Raw genomic sequence first — 22,114 nt, 5'->3', positions numbered from 1 at the left:
TTGCTGAGCTATGAATGATAATACTTATTTTCAATGTAACCTTACATCTTTGCTGACTTTAGTATCTTTCATATTTGGTATGTTATTACCTCTGATAAAAACAGATTCTCTCAAAACTATTAGTAATAGTAATTTTCCCTATTTTTTTCTTTTACCTGTTAGTATAGCTTTGCTGGTTACAAGCTTATGAAAATATTTTAAATTGTTAATATAATAATTTTAACTTATTTGATAGTATATGTGAATGAATTAGTTCATCTAAAAATATTAAAGAACACTAAAGACAGCTTTGAAAATGAAAGATAATGAAATAGTACTAGCATTACCAGATATTTATAAAGCTACACTTTGTTACAGATTAACAGAATAGAATAACAGCATTAAAATATCCCTAGATATGTTTGATAATTTAGTATATGGTAAAGTTGGCATTTCTAATCAGAGAGGGAAAGTAGATTATGATATAAATCTTTAAGAGTTGGCATTTTAAAAAGAAAAAATGAAGATCTGGATCCCCGTTTGACTCCAAAAGCATAGAAAACAAAAAAGGAGAGAGGGAAGGGGGGAAGGAAGGAGGATTTATAGAGATAAGCATGTTTATCTCTATAAATCATATTTTTTTCATAACTTTCTTTTTTCTAATTCCATTGATACCACTGTAATAGCCCAGTTAATGAAGATGGAGATAGTAGGCTTTTCATTCCTCATATTGTATGATGACTATGATTTTATAAAAATTTATGTAAAGTTAAGTGTGTGGCCAAGTTTTTTATATATATATATAAATATATATATTTCCAACCATATAGGACTGTGTGTTAAAAGTGATGACTTTTCAAAAGTGGGAAATTTTCAAAAGGAAGATATTTTAATTATATAAACTATTAAGAGTATTGTTTCTTCCATTCTGTCTTCCCTTCTTTTAAGAAACTTTCTAGTGGCATGAAGACAGTTTTAAGGATTGGACCAAGACAAAATTTAGTTTAAAACGAATTTAATTTGGCATTTTTGGAATATTTTTGGGATGAGATCACTTCTGCATATTCAGTTACTCTGTTAATAGCTAGGAATTAGAATAGTTTTAAGAAATGCTCATACCACCACTATGCTGACTCACCTGCCCAATGACACAAAGCTACAAAACCAGTTACAAGGCCAAAATTGTAATACAGATTTTTAAAACAATCTAGGATTGGGAGTAGATATTTTTAAACATGCCATAAAACCCAGAAATCATAAAGAGATTGTTTGATATTTTGCAAATCAATAAAATTATATGTGAATACTTAAATATCAAATAATAAATGACCAACTAGCAACTAAGATAAAACTTAGTATCTTGCTGTAAACAAAAACTCTTAGAATAAATCAGTCAAAAAGGGATAATCCTCTAGTAAGACAGTGGCACATGGCTTGAATAAATACTTCAAAGAAAAAAATAATTCAAATAATGAGGAAATGTACTTCTATAAAGATGCTCAACTTCATAATTTTTAAAATAAAAATTAAAAGATCGTTCATGAATGTTGGTATGGTCATGAGAAAGCGGACATTCTCTTAACTCTGGATGAAATGTAAATTAGTACAGTCTTTTGAAAATACTTTTTATCAAAATATGAAAGATATATACTCTTTATATTTTATAATACTTTTTTTTAATTGACAAAAAAATTTTACATGTTTATGGGGTACATATAATGCAGTATATGTATACAATGTATGATGACCAAATCAGGGTAATTAGCATTTCCAGTTCCTCAGATATGCATCATTGATTTGTGTGAGCAACTTTTGAACTCTCTTCTAATTATTTTGAAACGTATAACAAACTGTTGTAAACTACAGTCACCTTACTGTTCTACAGAGCACTATTGCTCTAATCTAAGTGTAATTTATCAACTTCTATATTCCCTCCCCTCTACCCTTCCTAACCTCGAGTGAGAACTCCTCTACTCTACTTCTAGATCAACGGTTTTAGCTTTCATGAATAAGTGATATTATACAATGTTTGTCTTTCTATGCCTGAATTATTTTCACTTAACCCATTTTCCCCCATCATCCCAGATGTGAATACATATAAAAACTTAAATATAGAACAACATGTGATTATATAATATATAATAGGAATATAATTATATTAATATAATATATAAGCTTGAGATTTTTATTTCCAACCTATTTCAATGCACCTGTGTGAGTTTTATTGAGATATATACTCTTTAAATAAGCACTTTTCACCTAGGAATTCATCCTACTCACATAATTTACAGCTACATTTAAAAAATAAATGAATGAATGAAGAAGTAAGTAAATAAGTAAATAAAGATATACAGATATATTTATTGCAGTACTCTTTGCAAGGGGAAAAAGTCTGGAAACAACTTTTAATTATTCACCAGTTTATGTGGTTAACCATTGGTTAATGGTTGATCCATTGAATGAGATTAATGTTTTGTAGCTTAATATAAATGAGGTAGATCAGTAAATACAATATTGTTGAATGTCAAAAACTAGTTACAGTTTTACAAAAAATAAATGATGAGTGGTGGAAACCCAGGTTTAAGCAAAAATAATAATAATTTGAAACTGGAATTGTTGCTAGAGCTTAATAAGGTCCTAGCCAACACTTAAAATATCCCAAGTTTAGATGATAAGAATGTGACAACATTATTATTTGCCTACCCAATTATCCATTGATTCTTTCTTATTAAACAAATCATAATTTTGTTTAATGGCAAGTTGCCCAGTCCCAGAGAATGAATCATAATTAGTTTAAACCAGTCATTATTACCCTTTTGCAGATTATTTCTTCACATCTTTCCCATATAACATAGTTCTGGCCAGTGAGACATAGAAAACTCAGCTGGAGGACTTTGGAGAAAAAAGTCCTTTCTAATGAAAATGGAGCTAAAGAGTCCTTTCCATCCCTTTGTTAGGTGTTCCATAAAAGGATATGATGTTTAGAGCTGATACTGACAACTTTCAAAAATGAGGGGAGGAGAAATCCAAGATAATTGCAGAGATGTTAATCTAGCACCATGACCATATTTTGGTTGAACTATCAAAATAGTCCTGAGACGGTATATGCAAAATTTTGTTACATGAGCTAATTAATCCATGTTAGGTTATCTTGATTCCTAACAAAAAGAGAACTCTTTTTATTAAGTTTCTTATTTCTGTGATAGTTCCAAAGCTTGTTCTTTTCCTATGCTAAAGTAGTCAATAATAAATATGGGCTTTTGACCATGAAGTTAAAGGAGGAGTGTGTAATGCATGAATTAATGCAGTAATGTGTCTTCTTTTGGAATTGAAAAGACTTTAAAAATATTGCTATTTTTATCCCCCCTCTAAGATTTCCTTATAAGTTAAAAATTCTGACAACCATCCTCATTTGCTTATTAGATAAATCAAGAAATGAGAAAAAATATGATTCAGACTGTCAGATAAAATATTGTTTGACTTCCTCTTTTAGTTGTCCTATTTTAAGTTTTGAAGGTTCTGGAGAAGAAATAGGAAAACTGGAGGATTATCATTGTGATTTCTTACAAAATTTCTAAAAATAACAGATTGGCAGTGATAGTTGTTTGTTATATAATTCTCATCCTCTTGTTTTTTCATACAAGTGTCATTTCAAAATGTGTTCAATATTAACATATGATCTCATTTATTCATCTTCTTGATTAATTTTTCTTTGAGTCAGTTTATTAACTACTCTTTTAAGATTCCTGACATTGAGTCAAGCTTTTTGGCAGTTGAGTTTAGAAGTCTTTAAAGTCATTGTAAATTTGTCCTTTTTCTGTCCTTCTCCCCCACCCATTATAAACTATTAAATTGAAGGTTGTATTAGTAGTTGTGACATGTTAATATAACAGCTTCTTTCTGGGTTTTGGCCTTTAAGTCTTTTTGGTTGTTGATAATACCATTTTTATTGAACCAATTATTGTAATTATAAATGTACACGTAATTAGTGAAGCAAAATTCAAACAACGTAGACTACTATAAAATACTTCTGTCAACGTAGTAGACTAACATAGACTCTTAATTCCATTACCCAAAATCAAAACTGCAGAAATAAAATTGAGAGGCAACTAGATTTCAGAAACTCATTTTAAAGGAGTCTGAAGGCTGTCTCTCACCCACCTTACATCAGTTCTTGTCCTTTCACTATAGAAGCAAAGAGCAACATTATGGTCTCACAGAAACTATTGGAGTTCAGAAGTGATACAGATATGTACTGATATCTGCTTTCAATAGTTTATTTTTTCTTCTATTCCTCCTTTAAGTCCAGGGAGACTGCCATCTGCTTTCCCCAAAGATTGAAAAGTATAAAATCCTTACATAGGGGCATGATAGAATACAGAAGTGATTAACTGGTTCTTTGTGCCTGGGCATCACTGCCCTATGACTTTTCCCTTCATTTCCCTTAAACTCACTAGTACTGTTGCCAGTTCAAGCCTAGCTTCTGAGTCCTCTGAGATGTATCTTATCAGAAGGAATAGCTTATGTCCTGAAAAGTATTACCACACAGACCAACATAACTAGACAATTATCTCAAAAGAAATTCATAAATTTACAATATATATGATCTAAAGCAGTGTTGTTAGAGTAGATAAACCAAGAATTTAAAATAAATGTGATTGCCTTTCAACCAGAACCTCCATCTTTCAGTAGTTTGCTAAAATGAGGAACACGAAGGGAAAGAGGACAGGTTCCTGACACAGGTTCTCTAGGCATTATAGAAAACATGGAGTTGTTCCTTTGGCCACATACATCTCAATCTATATGATAACTGGTACTGTAGACCTCAAGGGGATGAGTACTGTTCAAAAAGGAATGGGTACATGGTAACAAATGTTATCATGGCAAAACTGAGTGTACATTCTGTCAGCATTACTGGGTACTGTGGCCCACACCTGTCGTCCCAGTGACTCAGGAGATTGAAGCGGCAGGATCACAACTTTGAGGCCAGCCTGGATAACTTAGAAAGACCTTGTCTCAAAAATAAAAAGGGCTGGGGGTTTAGCTCAATGGTAAAGTGCCCCTGGGTTCAGTCCCTAGTACCAAAAACAAAGCAAAAATTCTTTCGATATTTTTATAAGCAAATAGAGACAAGATTTTTGCCAAGAGAATTAATTTGTTTATTAAGCATATCAAGTACTCTTAAGACTCATGACATCTTATTAAATTGCATGAGGAAATGATCAGGAGGACCAGTGGAAAGGAACCCAAGCTGCTAGAACCTATTCCCTATTAATTCATAGCATAATTAAAACAAAAAAGTCTGTGTAAAAACAAAACAAGTTCTGTATACTTAAAGCTATAAGGGGACATATGCTACAATCATAATATAGGCTAGGTGTGTTGGCACACAACGGTAATCCAGCAGCTTGAGAGGCTGAGATAGGAGGATCGCAGGTTCAAAGCCAGCCTTAGCAACAGCAAGGGACTAATCAACTCAGTGAGGCCCTGTCTCTAAAAAAAAAATACAAAATAGGGCTGGGGATGTGGCTCAGTGGTTGGGTGCCTCTGAGTTCAGTCCCTAGTACCCTCCCCGCTCCCCCAGAAAAGAATACAATACATGTAAGCAGGGTGAATGAATTAATCATTTGAAAAATTAGAATGAATACACTTCCAAAAAGAAGTAGGGAAAAATAAAGAGAAAGTATGAAAGAAAGGCTACATGTGGTGGTGCATACCTGTAATCCTAGCTATCAGGAGGCCGAGTCAGGAGGATCAAAAGTTTGAGGCCATCCTGGGCAACTCACTGAGATCCTGTCTCAAAATAAAAAGGACCAAGATATAATATGCTCAGTGGTAGAACACTTATTAGAGGCCCGGGTTTGATTCCCAGCCGCCAGGAGAAAACAAACTAAGAAATATAGAGAATAGTTGAACACATGCCAACATCTTAAAAGGAATTTCAGTTAGAAAAATAAAAATTTTAAGAAGACAAAGGAAATGAAAAAAATAAAAGAGGAGGTAAAATTTTCAGAATGCAAAAAAGATGAAGGGCTTCCTATTGGTGAAAGAGTTCATGGCATATCAGATAAGACAATTAAGGAAAAATGCAAACTTAAGCATATTAAGAATATCACAGAGAAAACTCTGAAAGATTTTTGAAAGGACAGATAACGTATATTAGAATAATAAGGTAGGAATATATCAAGAGTGTTTAACAGCAGTACTAAATAGAAGAAAACAGTAAAGTTAAGAACTACCCAGGGGTGGGGCTGGGGTTGTGGTTCAGTGGTAGAGTGCTCGCTTAGCACATGTGAGGCCTTGGGTTCAATCCTCAGCACCCATTACAATAAATAAAATAAAGGTATTGTGTTCAACTACAACTAAAAAATAAATATTAAAAAAAAAACTACCCCACAAAAACAACTTTAAACCAAGAAATTTAAAACCTTTTAACTTTCAGATGTGAGAGAGAATGAAAATATTCTCATGTATATTTGCCTCAGAAAGTATGCCATGTCAATGAATCATGTTGGAAACTCATTTGGAAGAAGGACTCCATGAAAAATAAATAGGAATGTTAGAAGTCTGTGATAAATGCTGATCAAAATTTATTGTTGCTTCAAAAACACTAGGGCCAAAATTCAAAGTAATGGAAAAGGGAGAGATGTGATGTATTAGAAACTTTCGAAAGGAGTTGCCTCATATTGTATATCTGGTTTTTTTTTTTTTTTTTTTTTGTATTTGATGAAAATTTTCCATGTTTTATCTGTGGTGCATTGGCCTTTTTCTTGACAGGTTTCTCTTGTCAGTATGAACTCAACTGCCATATTTTAAGATTGTCGATATTTCAATTTAATATACTTTTTTTTTAGTTGTCTATGGACCTTTATTTTATTTATTTATATGTGGTGCTGAGACTCGAACCCAGTGTCTCACACATGGCTATGCAAGTGCTCTACCACTGAGCTACAACCCAGCCCAAATTTTCATTTTTTAAATAAAAGAAATTAAAACTCTTTAATCTTTAAAGCATATTGCCTAGTTTTAGTTTTATTAACTCTAATGTCAGCAAAATTACTTTGAAATTTATATATATATATGTGTCTGTGTATTTTGGTGCCAGTTAAACTGTCTCATCTAAATAGCAACATTTTAGATATTAATATAAAATATTCTTCATGAAAAATTTGGGAGGATATGTGAGAATTTTTCACTCACTATAAAAAGTCCTCAGTACTTACTACCCATATAGATTTTTTTTTATCTGTAGTTTGGTTTGGACTTTTTTTTTTTTCCCTTACAATTATAAGAGGATTATATATTGGAAAAAATAGTACTTATAGAAACTAAAAGTAGGGCGAGGGCTGTAGCTCAATGGCAGAGCGCTTGCCTAGCATGTGTGTGGCACTGGGTTCAATCCTTAGCACCACATAAAAATAAACAGATAAAATAAAGGAATTATCTCCATCTACACCTACAAAAAAAAATTTTTTAAAGTACCCAAAGACCACTCCCTCCCGCATAACAATTATTTATAATTTATTGTATGTTCTTTAATTTTTGTTCTATTCACCTGGAAACATTTTATATGTAAACATTTTCTTATATTTGAAAGGGATTGCAAATTTAAGGGTTAATAGAAATTTTGTACCTTAAAGAGATTTTGCCTTTGCGTATTCTTAGAGAAATTTTGTTTATTTGTTTGTTTGTTTATTGCAGTGCTAGGGATCGAACCCAGGGCCTTCTGAATGCTAGGCAAGCATTCTACCACTGAGCCATATCTCTTGCCCAAGAAAAATGTTTTGATACCTATAAAATATTTGGTGAAAAATGTTTAGTCTTGTTTTTCACAAATTTCTGCTCCAATCTTGGTCTCTTAATCCCCATCCAGAGACTTTTTGTACTTAGATATCACATCTGCTATTCTTATACTGAATGATATCTATTTGGTGGGAATTGTTTCTTTACAAATACTTCCATCCTACCTGCTTTGAGTCTACTCTATTGCAATTGCAACAGCCTCCTAAATTCTCTGGCCTTACTTATCCATGGCTACTATTTATTGCTAGGAGCTTTTATCCTAATACTCTGAGTCTTATCACAACAGAAATTGCCACCTTCAAAAGTCCCGATAAACTATCTAGATTAACTTTGAATTTTAGATGAGAAAATAGACACCAAAATTTTCTAGTATGAAATTGCATAATTAGTTGAGAAGTTTAGACTAAAACAAGATTTCCTGCTTCCATTCCCTTTGCTTCTCATACTAATTGGTATTTAAGTTCCTAAGGTTGGCCTTCAAAAACCCATTGAGCACACAGATCTATTTTTTGTGTTATAAGCAAAAGTAACTCCAAACCAGTGTTTGTACCTTGGAAATGATTTATAAATAGGGATAACATTGCAAACATATTTTAAGAAGTTTGATACATTGTCAAAAATAACATTTTAAAAAAATTAACCATTTCTTCCATTCCCTAAAGAATTGTATTAACATTTGGAAAGATTAAAGATTTACTGATTTGAAATCATTTTGAGACAGTGAAGCCAATATGAATTCAGTGGTTTATTATCATAGATATTGTCTGACTATTATTTGACATTATTAACTTTGTTTATTTTTGTCTTTGGAGCTGGGGATCGAACCCAGGGCCTTGTGCATGCAAGGCAAGCACTCTATTAACTGAGCTATATCCCTGGCCCCTGACATTATTAACTTTGAAGAACAATGTTTTTGTTTTAGTACTTAGTGTATTGATTAGCTGTGTCTTACTACACCACTCTAACTCTAGCTGGCACAAAATCAGTAATAGAACACAAGGAACAAAAAATGAATAAACTGGACTTCATCAAAATTTAAAATCTTTGTGCTTCAAAGAATACCATTATGACAGCCAGATGCCATAGTGCACACCTGTCATCTCAGTGACTAGGGAGGCTGAGGCATGAGAGTACCAAGTTCGAAGCCAGCCTCAGCAACTTAGTGAGGCCCTAAGCACCTTATTGAGAGCCTGTTGGATAATAAAAAGTAAAAAGAGTTCAGTGTCAAAGTGTCACTGGGTTCAATCCCCAGTACCATAAAAGAAAGAGAGACAGACAAATAAGAAAATGCAAATACAACCTAAGGAATGAGAGAAAAATTTTGTAAATCATAAGGGACTTAGATCCATTATATGTAAAGAACTTATAGCTCAGTACTAAAGAAAAAAAAAAAGACAAATAGACACAGGAAGAGATGCTAAGCCTGCTTAATCATTAGGAAGTACAGATCAAAACCATGATAAAAATGCTACTTCACACACACTAAGATAATTATATTATGAAAGACAAACAATAGCCAGGCACGGTTGTATATACCTGTAATCCAGTGGCATAGGAGGATCCCAAGTTCAAAGTCTCTAAACAAAAAAATAAAATATAAATTTTAAAAAGGGCTGGGGATGTGACTCAGTGATTAAGCACCCCTGGATTTAATAGGTGGTGGCAAAAAACAAACAAAACCACAATAACAACAGTTATTAAAAAACAATATGTTGATAATCATGTGGAAAGATTGGAACCTTTATAAAATGGTAAAATGGTGTGGGCATGAGGAGATGGAAAGTGACTATTAATTAGGTTACAGTTTTCTTTTTGGAAGTCATGAAAATGTTCTAAAATTGGAAATGATTTCACATCATTTCACAATGATGTGATTATACAAAAAAATATCAGTGTCCATATTAAATGAGTAAATTGTATGGTATGTGAATTATATCTGTTTTTTTAAAGCCATAAAAAGCTTGAGTAGGTAATAGCTTTGAGTATAAAACTTGTAGGCAAAATCAACAATATGAAGTATAAGCATCATATTGGATATCAAAGATGAAAGAAATGGGACATGAATAGTTTGTAATGTGCTTTGGGTAAAAACTCTTTATGTCCCATTTCTTTCATCTTTGATATCCAATATGATGCTTATACTTCATATTGTTGATTTTGCCTACAAGTTTTATACTCAAAGCTATTACCTACTCAAGCTTTTTATGGCTTTAAAAAAACAGATATAATTCACATACCATACAATTTACTCATTTAATATGGACACTGATATTTTTTTGTATAATCACATCATTGTGAAATGATGTGAAATCATTTCCAATTTTAGAACATTTTCATGACTTCCAAAAAGAAAACTGTAACCTAATTAATAGTCACTTTCCATCTCCTCATGCCCACACCATTTTACCATTTTATAAAGGTTCCAATCTTTCCACATGATTATCAACATATTGTTTTTTAATAACTGTTGTTATTGTGGTTTTGTTTGTTTTTTGCCACCACCTATTAAATCCAGGGGTGCTTAATCACTGAGTCACATCCCCAGCCCTTTTTAAAATTTATATTTTATTTTTTTGTTTAGAGACTTTGAACTTGGGATCCTCCTATGCCACTGGATTACAGGTATATACAACCGTGCNTTTTTTTTTTTTTTTTTTTTTTTTTTAGTTTTAGGTGGACAGAATATCTTTATTTTACATTTATGTGGTGCTGAGGATTGAACCCAGTGCTTCATGCATGCTAGGCGAGCGCTCTACCACTGAGCCACAATCCCAGCCCCCCAAAAGACAATTTTTAATAATACCTAATAGTACAGCTTTATAAACATTGTAGTCTTACCTCTCTGGGTATTATAAACCTACTCACTGCTTCTGTTTATACAAGGCAATCCTTTCATTTTCTCTTCTGCCACCAATATTCTTCTAAGCAGAATTTGATATAATATAAAATGAAATGTATAAAATTTGATTTTATACTTTCTATGCTCGTACATGCACCTTTCAGTCCATTGTTTCTTTAATCCATTCTCTTTGATGGCATCCTCCCCACTGTACCATTATATAGAATTTGGATTTTCTTTCTTTCTCCATTAATTTCCATTCCTCTTCCAAATTTCTGTTCCTTCAGTGGGTCCTTATATAGGGATTCTAAAGTAAATAATTTGTTGCATGGGCTCATTTAAGATTATGCTTCCTTAATGATTCTGTTTTATTGTGGAACAGAGGTCAACAAACTTTTCATATAAAGAGCTTAGATGTGAGCTGGAGTTGTGACTCTGAAGTAGAGCACGTGCCTCACATGAATTTGATCCTTAGCACCACATACAAATAAATAAATAAAGGTATTGTGTCCATCTACAACTAAAAAAATGTATTTAAAAAAAAAAAGAGCTAGATGTGATTATTTTTACTTTTGCCTGCTGTACTTTGCAGTAACCTTTCTATTTTGGGGTGAGAACAGCCATAGATAACATATAAATGAATGGACATGGCCTGATATGACTGAGCAGGCCAAATCAAGCCATAGTTTGCCAAGGTGTGTTTGAGAATTCTTAATTCATATACTCACTATAAAGACAAGATAAATTTAAGTAGAATACATTTAGGTATTTATATCTTCTACTTTCACCACTTAGAAAAGAGGTCCCATTTCTTCACTGTTTTATCTTTCTTCAGGATTATCTGAGGAGCAGTGGTTAGAACCTCAGCACATCCCTTGAAAATTTACCAAACTTTATTAACAGAATACCAGACTTAACCACTAAAAGTATGGTGTGAGAGTTGTTATTAAGATTAGATCAGTGACTATAAAAATAAATATAAATATTGTGCATAGATGCATACAAATTATGCATTATATTTTATATGTGCTTATAATTTTGTAATATATAGACTGTGGATTACATTTGGATAGTCTTTGAAATGTCCCAAATTTATTGAATAGGAATGTAAAAGGACACATGAATTTAAATAAACTCAGAAGAAATCAGTATTTGGCTGTACAAAATTAGACTAAGAATCAGTCCAGGCTTGGTGGCACACACCTGTAATCCCAGCAACTGGGATGGTTGAAGCACGAGGATTACAAGCTTGATGCTAGCCTCAGCAATTTAGCAAGATCCTCAGCAATTTAGCCAGATGCCTGTCTCAAAATAAAAAAGGACTGGGGATGTATTAATTCAATTGAACACAATGGATTCAATTCCCTATACCAGAAAAGGAAAAAAAAAAAAAAAAGAAATCAAGATCAGTATAGCTAGCATCTCCTGCCATCATATTCTAGATTGATATAAGTATTTTTCTTCAATCTGATGTTTGTTAAGCTTTTTGAGGATTTGATAATTGTTCATGGTTAAAAGAAATGTAGTGTTGAAGCAGTGACATTATTTTATATCATAGCAATTATGTTGTCAAATTGCTGAGACCATGAAATATATAAACTATATATATAATTACTTTACAACTAATGTGTCCAAATAATAAGAAAAAATTGCATTTGCTATATCAGTGTATTATAAATTACTTGATAATGCAGAATGATCATAACTTACTTAATGAATTCCTTAGAAAAAAATTCTACCTGGGGAGTAAAAGATACTCAGGAAAACAAAATGACATAATATACCTCAGATTTTTTAATTTTTTGTAGAAATTATTATATGTCATGAACAGATATTTGAATGATCCTGATCTTATTAAACAAACATATCTCATTTTTGGTCTAAGTTTTTTTTTGTTTCCAGGTCAAAAACTGAATATTTTATCTCTACTTTTAAATGAAACTGACCCAGTAATAAGTTAATTAAAGCATTATCTTTTCTACCTCAGATTAAAAAGATTACGTTGTATACCTCTCTCTCCTTCTAGCTCCATTCTGATAGTGGACATTCATTTATTCTTTCAAGAAAAAGTTTTAAAAAATGTTCAACATCTATAGTAATTAGAGAACTGCAAATTGAAACTACCCTGAGATTCCATCTCTAGTCATAATGGCAGTTATCAAGAATACAAACAACAGGGGTTAGGGTTGTGGCTCAGCAATGGAGTGCTTGCCTATCACACAAGGTGCTGGGTTTGATCCTAAGCACCACATAATAGATGCACCAACATAACAGATAAATAAAATAAAGGTATTGTGTCCAACTACAACTAAAAAATATTTTTAAAAATTACAAACAACAATAAGTGTGGGCGAGGATGTGGGGATAAAGGCACACTCATACATTGCTGGTGGGACTACAAATTGGTGCAACCAGTCTGGAAAGCAGTATGGAGATTCCTTTGAAAACTTGAAATGGAACCACCATTTGACCCACTCCTCAATGTATACCCAAAGGACTACATCAACATTCTATAGTTATGCAGCCACATCAATGTTTATAGCAGCTCAATTCACAATAGCTAAAGTGTGGAAGCAACCTAGATGCCCTTCAATAAATGAATGACTAAAGAAACCATGGTATACACAATGGAATATTACTCAGCATTAAAAGAGAATAAAATTATAGTGTTTGCAGGTAAATGGATGGAGTTGGAGAGTATCATGCTTAACGAAGTAAGCCAATCCCCAAAAAACAGGGCCTGAATGTTCTCTCTGATAAGTGGATGCTGACCTATAATGGGGGGGATGCGCATGGGAAAAATGGAAGAACTTTGATTGGGCAAAGGTGAGGGAGAATAGGAGTAGGAAAGATGGTGGAATGGGATGGACATCATTACCCTAGGTACATGTATAACTGCATGTATGGTACAACGCTACATCGTATATAACCAGAGAAATGAAAGTTGTGCTGCGATTGTGTACAATGAATCAAAATGCATTCTGCTGTCATATATACCTAATTAGAATTAATTAATTAATTAATTAATTAAAAAAGAAACAGTTGAGTAAATATTGTATGTCAGGCACTATTCTAGGCTCTAGGAACAAAATAGTGAACTAACAACCTCTGCCCTTGTGGAGGTTACATCTAGACAGGGAAAAGGCAATAAGCCATCTTCTGCTGTTTAGTGAAATGGATTATGGGGTTGGAGCTCAGTGGTAGGAGGGCTTTGCCTAGCATGTGTGAGGCATTGGGTTTGATTCTCAGCACCACATATAATAAATAAAGATTCATTGACAACTAAAAAATATATATATTAAAAAACCAGATTATGCCATTTGTTAGAAGATAAGTACTGCAGATACATAGAACAGGATAAAGATGTATAATATTTTAAAGAGTTAGTACTAATCTATGTAACATGAATATTGTCATCTTATTTTTTTTTCCCCAATTTATAGTTCCGATGACAGGATTCACACAGAGAGCAACTATTGATCCAGAACTGAATGAAATACATGTCTTATCTGGACTCAGCAAAGACAAGGAAAAAAGGGAAGAGAATGTCAGAAATTCATTCTGGATCTATGACATTGTGAGGAATAGTTGGTAAGCAACCCTTAACTGTGCTGTAGTCCCAATGTTATATTTATGTGAGGTTTATTCAAAAGATGAGAGAAATAAGAGGTTTGTGTTAATTTAAATATCCATATTTTTTAAAAATCGGTGTTTTTATAATGTCGGTATCATAGATAAAAATCTGTGTGTATACAGGAGTGTTGAGTGAATGGAATTCTGTGTTGTGCAGTTAGTAGATAGTTCCTGGTCAGGGAGTCAGGAGAATTATATTTAGTCTGCTACAAAATAGATGTATGAACTTGAGAACAATGCTTTTTTTTTTTTAGTTGACACATTATATGTAAATGGTGTATAATTTTTCATTCTTCTGGTTGTACATGATGTGGAATCACATTGGCTGTGTAGTCATATATATACATAGGGTAATAATATCTAATTCATTTTACTGTTCTTCCTAGCCCCAGGCCCCCTCCCCTCCCTTCGCTCCCCCTACCTAATCCATAGTAAACCTATTCTTTCCTAGCTCCCCCAACACCTTATTGTGAATTAGCATCCACATATCAGAGAAAGCATTTAGCCTTTGGTTTGGGGGGGATTGGCTTATTTTGCTTAGCATGATATTCTTCAGCTCTATCCATTTACCAGCAAATGCCATAATTTCATTCTTCTTTAAGGCTGAGTAATATTACATTGTGTATATATACCACATTTTCTTTATCCATTCATCTGTTGAAGGACTCCTAGGTTGGTTCCATAGTTTAGCTATTGTGAGTTAAGCTGCTATAAACATTGATGTGGCTACATCACTGTAGTATGCTGATTTTAAGTCTTTGGGGTATAAACCGAGGAGTTGGATAGCTGGGTCTGAGGAATCTCCATATCATTTTCCATAATGGTCACACCAATTTGCAGTCCCACCAGCAATGTATGAGTGAACCTTTTCCCCCACATCCTTGCCAACATTATTGTTGCTTGTATTCTTGATGATTGCCATTCTGACTGGAGTGAGATGAAATCTTAGAGTAGTTTTGATTTGCATTTCTCTAATTGCTAGAGATGTTGAACATTTTTTCACAAATGTGTTATTTTATTGTATTTCTTCTTCTGTGAAGTATCTGTAAAGTTCCTTAGCCGATTTATTGATTGGGTTATTTGGGGAGTTTTTTTGGCATTAACTTTTTTGAGTTCTTTATATATCCTAGAGATTTATGCTCTATCAGAGGTGTATGTGGTAAAGATTTTCTCCCATGCTGTAGGCTCTCTCTTCACGTTATTGTTTCCTTTGCTGAGAAGAAGCTTTTTAGTTTGAACCCATCCCATTTATTTTTTATTTTTTAAATATGTATTTTTTAGTTGTAGATGGACACAGTGCCTTTATTTTATTTATTTATTTTTATGTGGTGCTGAGGATCAAACTCAGTGCCTTATACATGCTAGGCAAGTGTTCTAGCACTAAGCCACAACCTCAGCCCCCGTCCCATTTATTGATTCTTGATTTTACTTCTTGTGCTTTAAGAGTCTTGTTAAGGAAGTCAAATCCTAGGCCGATGTGGTGAAGATTTGGGCCTACTTTTTTTTCTATTAGGCACAGGATCTCTATTCTAGTGCCTAAGTCTTTGATCCACTTTGAGTTTTGTGCAGGATGAGAGATAGGGGTTTAATTTTATTTTGTTACATCCATTTTGTGGATTTCCCAGTACCATTTGTTGAATATGCTATCTTTTTCCCAGTGAAAGTTTTTGGCGACTTTGTCTAGTATGAGACAGCTATATTTATGTGGATTTGTCTCTGTGTCTTCTATATTGTACCATTGGTTTATGTGTCTGTTTTGGTGCAAATACCATGCCATTTTTGTTACTATGGCTCTGAAATATAGTTTAAGGTCTGGTATTTTGATGCCTTCTGCTTTACTCTTCTTGCTAAGGATTGCTTTGGCTATTCTGGGTTTTTAATTTTTCCAAATGAATTTCATGATTGCTTTTTCTTTCTTTCTTTTTTCTTTTTTTTAGTTGTACATGACACAAAACCATTATTTATTTATTTGTTTGTTTATTTATGTTGTGCTAAGGATTGAACCCAGTGCCTCACATGTTCTAGGCAAGTGCTCTACCACTGAGCCACAACTCCAGTCTGCTTTTTCTATTTCTATGAAGAGTGTTGTTGGGATTTTAATATAAATTGCATTAAATCTGTATAACGCTTTTGGTAGTATGGCGATTTTGACAATATTAATTCTGCCTATCTAGGAGCATGGGAGGTCTTTCCATCTTCTAAGGTCTTCTTCAATTTCTTTCTTTAGTGTTCTGTAATTTTCATTGTAGAGGTTTTTCACCTTTTTTGTTAGATTGATTCCCAAGGTTTTTTTTTTTTTTTTTTTCGAGGCTATCAAATATGGGGTAGTTTTTCTAATTTCTCTTTCAGTAGATTCATCACTGAGAGAACAATGCTTTTTAAAATGTCCCCAGGTCTTAGTTTTTATAAACTGTAAAAGTTTGACTAGAGTAGATTGAGGACATTATTACTTAGCATTTCCAGAGAGGACCCTTTGTCACAGAGCATCTCACAAAACTGGTTCTGCACAGTTTGTTTGGGAAATATTGACCCAGAGGATCCAGCTGTCACATTCTGTGGTGGCACCAGAAATGAATATTCTACAGAACAGGAACACTTCAAAGAACTTCCTCCATTTGGTAATGGATAGTAGTACTCAGAAACTAAGAGATTTATTGTTTTCTAAATAGGATGTTTATTTATAATCAGAATGAAAGCAGTGTACTGTGAGTCTTTTTATTGTGAATAATAAACAGGATTGCCTCCTTTTCAACTTTCAGTTTGAGCCTTTATATGTACTGTTTGTGTTTCACAGCATGAGATAGGTTATTTTAGAGTGAGCTATTTGATGGCCATTAAAAGAATTTCAGAACTCAGTTCTAACAAATGCATATTGTTTTATGAGAGTTATCAGAACTTTAAGCTTTGATGAGAACAAATATATAATTGGATTTTTTTGTTGGTAATTGGCAATTAATTTGCTTGCTATATTTGTATTAACATTGCTGCAAATTTTCCAGAGTAGAATGCCTTAAAAGCAATGTCTTGCAGGTCTTGCGTCTATAAGAATGATCAAGCTGCAAAAGACAATCCAAGTAAAAGTCTGCAGGAAGAAGAACCATGTCCAAGATTTGCCCACCAGCTTGTTTATGATGAGTTACACAAGGTGTGTTCACTACTTTGACCTGTAAATATTTTGTGGCCTAATCTGAAAAAAACTCCAAATATATCTCTTTCTGATTTTTTAAGTGGATTTGAATAAAAAGTTATGATCTATAGCAAATAGTAGTATGTGTATTAGATATTCAGTATCAGTTCTCTCTAAAATTCTTTAAGAGAATAATTATTTTTTTCATGGGCTATAATTCTTGGCACTTCTCTTTTGAAAACTGTTATTGGCTGCTTCTACACTTGTATAGCATATATAAAGTCCTGCGTCTAATCCTTAGCTCCACACACACACACAAAGTACAGTTTTGAGTATTTGGGTACCTTTGCCAATGATACGAAAAGGAGGAGATAGATTTGTAACTTCCTGGTTTTAGAGACTTTCCATTGTGTAAAGACGCCATTTTATCTAAATTTTTCTGTATGAATGACCTCTCTTCCACCATCCTTTTGAAAATCATCGTGCATTCTGAAGTTTGAATGTAACTAAGTATTTAAAGTGGTTTCTTTAACTATTTCTGCCTTTAATTAAGCAGGTAGTTTAGTGATTAGACACAGATTATATGGAAATTTACTGACAGAGCCCTGTTCTTTCTGTTAAAGCTATAGGTGATTAAAAGTCTGGGCTATATAGTTTGAGACCCCTAGGTGAAAGATACATGAGATGAATAAAAGTCTCTTAGAGTCTTCCAATTTAGAAGGTTAAATGAATTTCACATGTGGAACAGAAATAATATCTGTGGTATAATACTGATACTGCCAGTTATCGGTGATGAGTTCTGCTCCCTCACATGTTGAAGTTTGAACAGTAGAGAATCATGTCGAGGCAAGCATATAAAGCAGGGTTTACTTTAAAAGGGGTAATATAGACTTCTCCCTGGAGGAAGAAGGGGGCCATAGCTGGTATCCTGGTATACCAAGAAGCAATGCGTTCTACCTCTTTATGTCTTTCTTCCCCTTACCTTTTTCCTTCCTGCATACCTGTGACTAGCCCAGGATATGCTCAGTGGGATGGCCAAAAGGTGGGAAACAGGTGGGCTGAAAGGGGAAGGGCAGAATGGAGCAGCCCTGGACACATTAATTAACAACTTTATAGCTCCCTGTAGGTACCTGGGACAGTTCCTCAGCAATAGATTGGAGCAGAGTAGAATGCCTTAAAAGCAATGTCTTGCAGGTCTGGTATTGTGATGCCTTCTGCTTTACTGGGCTAAGGATTGCTTTGGCTATTCTGGGTTTTTTATTTTTCCAAATGAATTTCATGATTGCTTTTTCTTTTTTTTTTTTTTTAGTTGTACATGACACAATACCTTTATTTATTTATTAGTTTGTTTATTTATGTTGTGCTAAGGATTGTGCTAAGGTTCTTGATCAGGGTGGAGGAAGGGCTCTGAAGGAATTAACATTTCAGTCCCTCAGGGAGCAGTCCCCAACTTCCTGTACTCACTCAAATTGGCTTCCTTGATCTGACCTGACTCAATTTATCTATCTGTATTGACTTCCTGTCTAGTTTTGGCTTTAATACCATTGACTGTAGTGTTTTAAAATTTCAGGAAATACTTTAAAACTTTTGACAGAATAACATTAAAATTCTAATATAAGCCAGGCACAGTGGTGCACACCTGTAATTCCAGTGGCTCAGAAGGCCGAGACAGGAGGATCACAGATTCAAAGCCAACCTAAGTTGTTGAGGCTAGCCTCATTCTCCTGCCTCAGCAATGGTGAGGTGCTAAGCAAATCAGTGAGACCCTATGTCTAAATAAAATACAAAGTAGGACTGGAGATGTGGCTCAGTGGTTGAGTGCCCCTGAGTTCAATACCTAGTAAGAGGTAGACTGAGGAAGGGGGCAGGAGGAACAGGAAAAGGGAGAAGAGAAAGGGAGGGAGGGAGGAAGGGCAGACTAAGACATTAAATTATGAAAAAGCAAGCTAAATATGCATATATACATACAAGTACAAGTGTGTTTAATATAGCTATGTAAAGCAAAGGAGTTACATGAGGGAAATGGAACATATACTCATTTGATTTAAAACCATGTTAAACTAAATACTTCATCCATCCTCAAAAATTCTCAGCTCAGTTTCTTTTATACAGAATCTTAATGTATAAATTAATATTAATCTTTAGCAATAATCAAACAATATACAGTTCTTGGTTTCTTCTCCAAGGAATCTTTCTGCCTCAAAACATCTAGGTTTCTCTGAAAACATGTCTAAAAGGCTCCCTATCATACACAGAATTTATACCCATTTGTTCATACATAAAACTATGTCTGAAAATTAGCAAAAAATACTATAGGAACCTCNCCCCAACACCTTATTGTGAATTAGCATCCACATATCAGAGAAAGCATTTAGCCTTTGGTTTGGGGGGGATGCGGGCCACAAAGCATCTAATATAATAGTGAAATCATTATTGCTTTCCTTTTACATTTCTTTTTTGGTATTAATTAAATAATTTTAAAACTATTTTACAAATTATATGTTCCATTTAATATTTGGTATTTAGGTTAAAGCAAAATAAGATAACATTTTTATAAGGTTTTTAGATTCAGTGATTCAATTCAACATGTATGTCAGTTTTTTAAAAAAATATTATTTGCTGTTTTGATCAATACTTGATTAACTTGATAATGCCTATTATTTGTTGTCTTCCACAAATTTATCTTGGATTAAATTCTTCCCCTAAGTATTTGTTTCTTTCTTTTCTATCGTTGCTTTTGTTTTATGTCTTCTGCTATCATTATAATTGTGGTAATACAACTTATTTCAGTATGAAGTGTAGTTTAGGAAAGTAGCCATAGTGCTTTATAGCTCAGTGGTAGAGTATGCATGAGACCTAGGTTCAATTCCTAGTTATTTAAAAAAAAAAAAAAAAGGTTGGGGGACATTGGGGGTAGAAGAGGAGGGGAGGGGAGTCTTTGGTAAAAATTATATTTGTAGTATTACATATTACTACCCAAATGAAAACATTATACCAGGGCTTCTATAGTTTCTTGAAATATATGAATTTTTAAAAATTTGGTTTGTTGTGTTTACCATAGGTTCATTATTTATTTGGTGGAAATCCAGGAAAATCTTGCTCTCCAAAGATGAGACTTGATGACTTCTGGTCACTGAAATTGTGTAGACCTTCAAAAGATTACTTATTGAGGCATTGCAAGTATCTCATAAGAAAACACAGGTATGAAAATAATTTACTGAAAACTTTAACATTATTGGCTATTGTTGGTAGCTAGCTCTGGAGATCTGACTTTGTTTTTGCAACTCTAACAAGAAAAGAGTGTAGCCACATGTGGTGGTGCACACTAGTAATCCTAGTGATTTGGGAGGCTGAGGCAGGAGAATGAGGCTAGCCTCAACAACTTAGCAAGCCCCTGTCTCAAAATAAGAAAGAAAGAGGGATGGGGATGTAGCTCAGTGGTAGCATGCTCCTGGGTTGAATCCTCAGTACACCTGTCCCACCAAAAAAAGAAAGAAAGAAAATAGCATAAATACTGTGAAGATCATATTGTTTTGTAGATGCTTATTTTTTGTTTTTCTCTCAAAGGCAAAGTGCTAAGATTTTTAATACAGAGAAAGTGAAATTCTGTGAATATTAAAATAATAGAAAAAAATTTTTGTGAAGGTTGTGTGCCTACTTTGGAATAACTCAAGCCCTAACTACTACAAATCAGATCAGCTTTAGAGTATTGATATATGCCTGACTTGTTCTTAACTCTTCATAGTGAATGTGGTGGTATATTAGATTATATATCTTTATGGTTTGATTTTTCACAATATAACTTTAAAATATAGTTACAGTTTTCTTTACCAATTAAGTTTTGTTTTTGTTTTAATTGTCACTTTATTTTCCCTTTTAAAAATATTTTGGGGGCTAGGTACAGTGGCATATGCCTGTACACCCAGTGATTCGGTGGTTGAGGCAGCCTCAGCAACTTATGGAGGCCCCAAGCAACTTAGTAAGACCCTGTCTCAAAATTAACATTAAAAAGGGCTGGAGATGTGGCTCAGTGGTGGAGTATTTGCCAAGATTGCATGAAGCCCTGGGTTTGATTCTCAGCACCACAAAATAATAATGGTATTCATAATAGTGCTTTCATTAGATAGGTAAAATGGCATTTTATGGTGCAAACATCATTGCATCATTGTTAGTGACTTTTCCTAATTAAGACATAAAGTGAGCCAGGTGCAGTGGCTCATGCCTATAATCCCAGTGCTAGGGCAGCTGAAGCAGGAGGATTACAAATTCAAGACTAGCCTCATCAACTTGATGAGACCCTAAACAACATAGTGAGACCCTGTCTCAAAATAAAAAATAAAAGGGGCTGGGGATGTGACTCAGGATTTAAGTGCCCCTGAGTTTAATCACCAGTACACCCCCACCCCATAAAAAGGAAAAATAAAGTCAAAGTGAGGAGTGAAAATGGATAAAGAATTTTTTTAATGAATCATTTAAATATATGATGAAAGATTAACAAATATTGTGAGTGTGAGAATAATTCATGAAATAAAGAAATTGAAATTAAAAGATAGGAAGTTTGTGATTGGAAACATTAGTCTTGGAAATTAGCTACTATGGGAAAAGAAATGTGTTACCTTATCTCAGAACTTAAACAAAAAAACCTTTAAAGGAGAATTTAAGAATATATAAAGAACTTATCCATTCATATAAACTGTTTTCAACTAAAGTTAATAATAGTAACATAAAAATAT

The 22,114-nt window shown here is 33.5% G+C and overlaps 1 protein-coding gene across 5 annotated transcripts in view; it reads left to right on the top strand.

Annotated features, from left to right (window-relative positions):
• The window catches only part of Mkln1 (muskelin 1), a 329,639-nt gene that overhangs the window by 287,384 nt on the left and 20,141 nt on the right, over nucleotides 1–22,114 (top strand). For all 5 annotated transcript variants that reach the window (XM_048786923.1, XM_048786922.1, XM_048786921.1 and 2 more), the window contains 3 exons: nucleotides 14,065–14,212; nucleotides 17,285–17,399; nucleotides 20,443–20,582. In XM_048786923.1, coding sequence (XP_048642880.1) covers nucleotides 14,065–14,212; nucleotides 17,285–17,399; nucleotides 20,443–20,582 — 403 coding nt within the window. The remainder of the gene's footprint in view (nucleotides 1–14,064; nucleotides 14,213–17,284; nucleotides 17,400–20,442; nucleotides 20,583–22,114) is intronic.

Source organism: Marmota marmota, unplaced genomic scaffold (genome assembly GCF_001458135.2).
Source record: "Marmota marmota marmota unplaced genomic scaffold, marMar, whole genome shotgun sequence".
Lineage (NCBI taxonomy): Eukaryota > Metazoa > Chordata > Mammalia > Rodentia > Sciuridae > Marmota > Marmota marmota.
The sequence above is the reverse complement of the archived record's forward strand: the minus strand, read 5'-3'. Positions and strand labels throughout refer to the sequence as shown.